Source organism: Oxyura jamaicensis, chromosome 2 (genome assembly GCF_011077185.1).
Source record: "Oxyura jamaicensis isolate SHBP4307 breed ruddy duck chromosome 2, BPBGC_Ojam_1.0, whole genome shotgun sequence".
NCBI classification, from domain to species: domain Eukaryota; kingdom Metazoa; phylum Chordata; class Aves; order Anseriformes; family Anatidae; genus Oxyura; species Oxyura jamaicensis.
The window spans coordinates 154,464,331-154,471,481 of record NC_048894.1 but is presented as its reverse complement, the minus strand read 5'-3'; the positions used below and the strand labels follow the sequence as shown (position 1 = coordinate 154,471,481).

The window sequence follows — 7,151 nt, the reverse complement described above, 5'->3', positions numbered from 1 at the left end:
GTTTTGGCACCTTTAATCAAGTCAAGGATATTGTCCTTTATAACATAGCCTGGCTCAAAAAACCCTTTTCAGCATTACAGACAGCTGGATCAGCTCCGAAGGCAGAACTGCTGACAGAAAACGCAATTCTAAAACTAAACCGAATGGTAACTTCCATAAGCGTGTGTACGTCCTAAAAATGATCACACCTGACCTCTTTACCTCAAAATACATCTGCCAGCACACTGCCCTCCTTGCTGTGGCTGTTTTGGAGCTGTCCATGCCTTGGTTGTGGCCTACCTGAGGTAAATGTGGGCTGGGTGGTGTTGGGCCTTTGCCACGGCACCAGGGAGTTACCCTGAGGTGACAGGCTGGTGCCTTGTGACTCTTTAAGGCAACTGGTGTGGTTTTGGGGTTCCCTAGTGATTTATCTCATTGCCCTCTACCTAGTTTATGCTATAGACTGACCATTCCGTTTTGTTTTAGGCTACAAGAGGCGTTTTTTTTTGTTTCGCCCCCAAAGCAGGCAAGTGCCAGACACAGCAAGCGTTGCGCAAAGCGCCCCACAGAATTTACACATCTTACTGCAGGCAACCCCTCCTACCCCAAACGCACAGCGCCCAACCCTGTTCCCACAGATCTCTGGGCATTTTTAATTATTAAAAAAAAAAAAAAAAAAAAAAAACTCACAACATTATAGTTCTATATAGACATTTGGGAATTTCTCTAGGGCTGAAACATCACATCGCACTCACTGCAGCATTCCTGATACAATGCGATGTTTGTGGCAATTTAAAGAAAACATTTTTATAGGGCAACAGTCTTGATGTTTTAGAGTAAGAACCTTTCTTTTGTGGCTCAGCAGATTACCTCTTCTGCCAGTCTCTGATCTTAGCTGTCTAACCCGTTTTTGGGCAGTGAGACCAAAATGTGGACTGTGCCAGAGGATGCAGTAACTGCAGCCTTCTGCCTTGTGTTTCAATAGCCATTTAGTGTAGTTCTGCCTTCAACTTCAGACAAGCCATTAGTATCTTAATAAAAGCATAGAATGTCCTGAGTTGAAAGGGATTTCAAGGACCATCGAGTCCAACTCCTGGCTCCATAAAGGACCACCCAAAAATCAGACCCCGTGTCTGAGAGCGTTGTCCAAACACTTCTTGAACTCCAGCAGGCTCGGTGCTGTGACCACTGCCCGGGCAGCCTGTCCCAGTGCCCAACCACCTCTGGGTGCAGAACCTTTCCCTAACACCCAGCCTGACCCTCCCCTGTCCCAGCTCCATGCCGTTCCCTCGGGTCCTGTTGCTGTCCCCAGAGAGCAGAGCTCAGCGCCTGCCCCTCCGCTCCCCTCGTGAGGGAGCTGCAGGCTGCCATGAGGCCTCCCCTCGGCCTGCTCTGGGCTGAACAAACCAAGACACCTCAGCTGCTCCTCATACGTCTTCCCCTCCAGACCCTTCATCTTTGCAGCCCTCCTTTGGACACTAATAGTTTTACAACTTTATATTTTGGTGCCCAAAATTGCCCTCAGTCCTTCAGGTGAGGCCACCCCAGCACAGAGCAGGACCACACCAGAAGTGTCTCTCCCTCTGAGCAGGACTTAACAACATTCTGATTGTGCAAGTGTTAACCAGCAGTCTCTGAGGATACACAGCTTAACACAGCTCCCACAGCAGGCTAAATCGAATTCACATTACCTAGAGAGAATATTTGAAACATGTCTTTGCCCTCTGTGCGCTCTTCCTTCCTGGAAGGCTGAAGGGTGAGCACACAAGGCTTGTAAGTTAAGTCACACACACAACAGAAACTGGAAAAAACTGTAGAAAGTCTCTGCCTCAACTGTCACTTTTCATAAAAAAAAAACCATTTATTTTAAAAAGTTGCATATAAAGTTGTACACAGGAAAGTTATTTTTATAGTGTAAAAAAAAAAATAATCCTGCTCTCACTTAAATGGTGAATGGGTTGTTCATTCTCAACAATCCACATTTAACAGACCTCAAACAACGCGCGTTTTGTCAAACAGCACAGACACACTGCAGATGTGGAGAGCTGAGTACAGAGAAACGTTCTGGATGTACATATTTACATCGTTATCTAACACCTACTTGGTTACCACCACAGCCACCGAACCACATCAGCTATTGGAATGGCTCTCATCCTCTCCCCGTTTCTGTGCAGGGATGCCCACGGAGGCTGCGTTACAGCAGAAGTTTTACAGAACACTTTTCAGATGGGCTTGGTCCACTGCTACTGCCCTGGTGTTATCCCAGACAGCTGGGGGAGGGTTTGATCAGTTACTGGCTCCCAAAGAGAAGACCAGGGCAGCAGACGTTTTAAGATACTGCGTAAAACACCTCCCCTCCCCTCATATTCCACTCTGAGGAGAAACACAAACTGCGTTAGAACCCCCTTCTAAAGAGAAGGTGAAACAGCTTTTGGACTGAAAGCTGCCCTGAAGGAATTTCAAATTTGGTAACGATTGTCTGAAGAAGTCACATTTTGAATCGCCTCAGCGAGTTCTGCTGTCAAATTTACATGAGCGCTTCTCTCCCCACTGTGGTCTCCGAGGGAAGAATTCCGTTCTCCAGCAAGGACAAAGTTCAATTTTTAAACTTCTTAAAGCAAAAGCAAATGGCTCAGTATATAAATATATCCAGCATCTGGAATCTCAGTCACAAAAATAACATCCTTTATACAACAGAAAACGGATCGACTATGAAGTGGTTCTCCTCTAGCCTTAAGATCCAACATCTTCACCAACAGCTTCGTCTTCATCATCTTCCTCCTCATCCTCTTCTTCACCTTCCCCCACCTCGCCATCTCGCTTCTCTTTTTCAAGCATTTTTAGGTATTTGCTAGCTAGGATCTTCTTTGGCAAGATATCTGGAAGGCAGAATTGCTTCTTTTATATCAGTTTGAAACTTGTCTCACTCATCATGTTGCATCCATACCACCAATGAAACAACCTAAGAGAGGCTTTTTTGGTTTGTTTTACATTGTTATTTTAGTGAATCACCAGATGAATTAGTCTGACCTATACAGCTGCAAGAAAAGGGAGTTACCCACGTGTGGCACAAGGAATGTTATTTGTTTGATGTAAAATGGAGTGCTCAGTTACTCAGCCACCTCTGATGGATGCACTAGGACAACTATCTTATTTATGTCCCATAGGAACAGGCTTTCTCCACTCAGGAGAGATATTCAGGGCAATAACAAGGGCCCTGAGAAAGCCCAGCCTAAGAATGTCTTGTTCTCCGCTTATACCCTACGCTGATTAATTTTTCTGAGCCAACTGTTACAACAAAATTACAAGTTAGAAGCGTGCACGCGTGTGTATACCTTGTATACACCCATTAAAATAGGGAGAGGAACCATACGATGAATCACGTTGAGAAACAGGACTCAGATTTAAGTGTGCAATTTGTGAGCCATGTAATTTGTAACAAAGATGCGCACTGCTCTTGTTTTATAGGCCCAGTGCTTTCAAACAGAGCTGTTGGAGGCTTATGGCAATATGCTGAGCACTAATTAGCCATGTATAAATTGGAAGCACCACAAAAATCTCTCTTGCCAAAGAAGGGTTTTTAGAGACGTAGCTTATGAGTTCCATTTTAATGTTAAATAGAAGATTAACGACCAAGCAAGGGGTTGTGCTCTCACTGAGTTGTTTTGTCAGGACAAGACTTCATTTTCCCCCATTACATACGGGATTTACCGTCACCCCATAAATACCTGCTAGGAACTGAAAGGTTTCACACTCTTCTGCAGTATGAGACAGGTCACTGTAAGTTAGAGCATTCTTCTCCTTGCCTCGGCCATGTTTGTAGGAGTATGATGCCAAATATTGGACAAAAAGCTCCTAAAAAGTTAAGGTAGACAGTAAGAATTCAGATACAGAGCTGACAGCAGCTTTCTTTAATCCCCAGTCAAAGACAAAACCACCACATTTAACTGCACACACACGGGGCACTCCGTGCAAAGACCCACTCATTTCAGAAGGGCTTGATATATTTTCAAAAAGTCAGGATATAGAATCATAGTACTGTTAGGGTTGGAAAAGACCTTCATGATCATCTGGTCCAACCACCCCCCTACCACCAATGTCACCACTAAACCATGTCCCTAAGCACCACGTCCAACCTCTCCTCGAACACCCCCAGGGATGGTGACTCCACCACCTCCCTGGACAACCCTTCCCAATGCCTGACTGCTCTTGCTGAGAAGAAATGTCTCCTCATTTCCAACCTGAACCACCCCTGACACAACTTGAGGCCATTCCCTCTTGTCCTATCACTGGTTACCTGTGAGAAGAGGCCGACCCCAGCTCCCCACACCTTCCTTTCAGGTAATTGCAGAGAGCAATGAGGTCTCCCCTGAGCCTCCTCTTCTCCAAACCAAACACCCCCAGTGCCCTCAGCCACTCCTCACAGGACTTGTGCTCCAGGCCCTTCCCCAGCTTCGTAGCCCTGCTCTGGACACGCTCCAGGGCCTCCATGTCCTTCTTGTAGCGAGGGACCCAAAGCTGAACACAGCACTCGAGGTGCGGCCTCACCAGAGCAGAGCACAGGGGGACGATCACCTCCCTGCTCCTGCTGGCTGCACTATTCCTGATACCAGCCAGGATGCCGGTGGCCTTCTTGGCCAAACTACCAGCATCTTCTTGGAGCACTGGCTAGGTTCCTGACACACACCTCACCTTGTGCTGCCCTGCAGAGCCCTACCCAGCCCACCCAGCAGCATTGAGGACCAGAAGGCAGCAGGTTACCGCTCCCCCCCGGGATAATTTGAACCTGCAGAGAACGATACAAGGCTGCAGCAGCCCTCAGAGCCCCGGGAGCCGAGCAGCAGGGAGGACACCGAGCCGCCCCCTTGGCTCAGCGGGGCAGAAGCGCGGCGCCTCGCCTCATGGAGGAGGAGGAGCGGGCCCAGCCGGCCAGGAAGGCACGGAGAGGGAGCAGCCGATACCGTGGCCTTGGCGGTGAGGAAGAGCGCGTCCTGGTTGATGCTGGAGACCTCCGGCGAGCTCTTCATGATCACGCGGATGCGGGACAGGGGCAGCGACACCAGCCGGTTCTCCCCACCGCCGCCGCTCAACCTCGCCGCCATCTTATGCCCGCCCCGGCCGGCCCGGCGAAGAAATGGGCGGCCGCCGCCGCGCGGCCCCCTGGGAGTTGTAGTTTTCTACGGCCACTGAGGAGCCGCGCGGTGCCGGCAGCAGGCGCGGGCAGGACTACAACTCCCGTGAGGCCGCACAGCTCTGCCTGCCTGTACGCCGAGTGGCCGGAGGACTACAAGTCCCGTGGTGCACCACGCCCCTCCCGACGCTGCCTGCAGCGCTGAGGAGATGGCGGCGTCTCGCTGAGGAGGCCCGGGGATGGCGGACACCCCGCGGCTCCCTCAGCGCCTTGGGCGGGTTGCCCCGGGCCCGGACTGGCCCCAGCACGGGCAGGAGCGGCCTCAGAACCCTTACCCTTGTCAGCTTCTCTGTGTGGGCCGCAATACAAGTGTGGGGAAGTTGTATTTAATGGCAAATAGGCTCATCCTGTGTATAACCCAATTATAGGCCAGTGGCTACACGGTTATTAACTTAAACGGTAATTACAAGCCGCTAAACACTTCTGTAGCTGCTGGTGTACGGTTGTAGGGAATGCTGTCTGGTGATCCTGACAGCTGTCAGAGCTACGTTGGGGCGTGGAAGGTACCCAGACACCACTAACGTACTACGGGGCAGTGGCTTAATTAGTGTTATTAACACATTCCCTACATACATGCCATTCATGTGGGTGTCCTATTGAAGTTTTGATTCTGATGGCATTGGAATCCCAATGGAAAAGAGCTGCTGTGCTCCTACTGAGTAGCAGAATGCTTACATTTCATTAATGGCTTTAATTAAGGGTTTCCAGTGTGCCTTATAAACAGTATGCCTGATCACTTGTGGTGAGGTATTTTTTAAGACCACTAATTTGATCCCTACTTAGCATGAGAGGGATCGGTGGGAACAAATCCATAGCATGCAGCGATAGTTCACGTGGAATTTAGGCAGAAAGGGATGCATGTGCCTGCAAAGTATCATATAAAATGGAAAATACAGGGAATTTTTTAACTCAATATTATGAGCTGATAGAGAACTTGGCAAGTACATAAGGACAGGGCTTTCATACAGATGCCACTGGATTATTAATGGAAGGTAGCACCTTTAGCAGCTGCCAGCAGCTCAGTGCAAGGCTGGTGCAGCGATGTGCTCGTTGGCACTGGTTCCTGCACTACTGTGTTTGGAGACAACTACTACACTTAGTCTGACAGTCACTGAGAGTCAACATCCTTAGACTGCATTAGACTTTGAGGTTACAACTTTGGTGAGGCTAAACTGTAACTTATACCTGAAGCATAATGTACAGGGATGCCATATGGGTATCTAGCAGGCTCAGTTCGTTTGATCCTTATCGTCTTGTGACATCTTGTGGAAACGGCTGACATTACTATGCCAGTGAATCTTTTACAGATACTAGTGGGCTGCCCACAGGCAGCAGCTCTTCAGGAATTGCTCCCACACGGCTCCGTCCCACGGGGTCCATCCCCCAGGAGCAAACTGCTCCAGCACGGGTCCCCCACGGGCGGCAGCTCCCCCCAGACCCCCTGCTCCTGCGTGGGCTCCTCTCCACGGGCTGCAGCTCCGGCCCGGGGCCTGCTCCTGTGGGGGCTCTCCATGGGCCGCAGCCTCCTCCAGGCCACATCCCCCTGCTCCAGCGGGGGCTCCTCCCCGGGCTGCAGCGTGGAGATCTGCTCCATGTGGGACCCATGGGCTGCAGGGGGACAGCCTGCTCCACCAGGGGCCTCTCCACAGGCCGCAGGGGAACTGCTGCTGCCTGCCTGGAGCACCTCCTGACCTCCTGCACTGACCTTGGGGGCTGCAGGGATGGTTCTCACTCCTCACTCTCCCAGCTGCCGTTGTGCAGCAGTTTTTTTTCCCCTTTCTTAAATCTACTCTCGCAGAGGCACAACAAACACCACTCATGGCTTGGCTCTAGCCAGCGGCCGGTCCCTTTTGGAGCTGGCTGTAACTGGCTTTTCTCTAACATGGGACAACTTCTCACAGAGCTCCCCCACTACCAAAATCTCACCACATAAACCCAATACATCCTACCCTACACCTCTGTGAAAAACGTATTTAAGAAA

At 50.1% G+C, this 7,151-nt stretch overlaps 1 protein-coding gene across 1 annotated transcript; it reads right to left on the bottom strand.

Moving 5' to 3' along the window:
• Positions 1–1,815: 1,815 nt before the first annotated feature.
• On the bottom strand, positions 1,816–5,397 carry CHRAC1 (chromatin accessibility complex subunit 1). The gene is made up of 3 exons (XM_035319256.1): positions 4,941–5,397; positions 3,708–3,834; positions 1,816–2,858 (listed from the first exon to the last, which is right to left on the bottom strand). The coding sequence occupies exons 1-3, from the start codon at positions 5,079–5,081 to the stop codon at positions 2,713–2,715; spliced, it is 414 nt and encodes a 137-aa protein (XP_035175147.1). The 5' UTR covers positions 5,082–5,397; the 3' UTR covers positions 1,816–2,712.
• Positions 5,398–7,151: the final 1,754 nt, after the last annotated feature.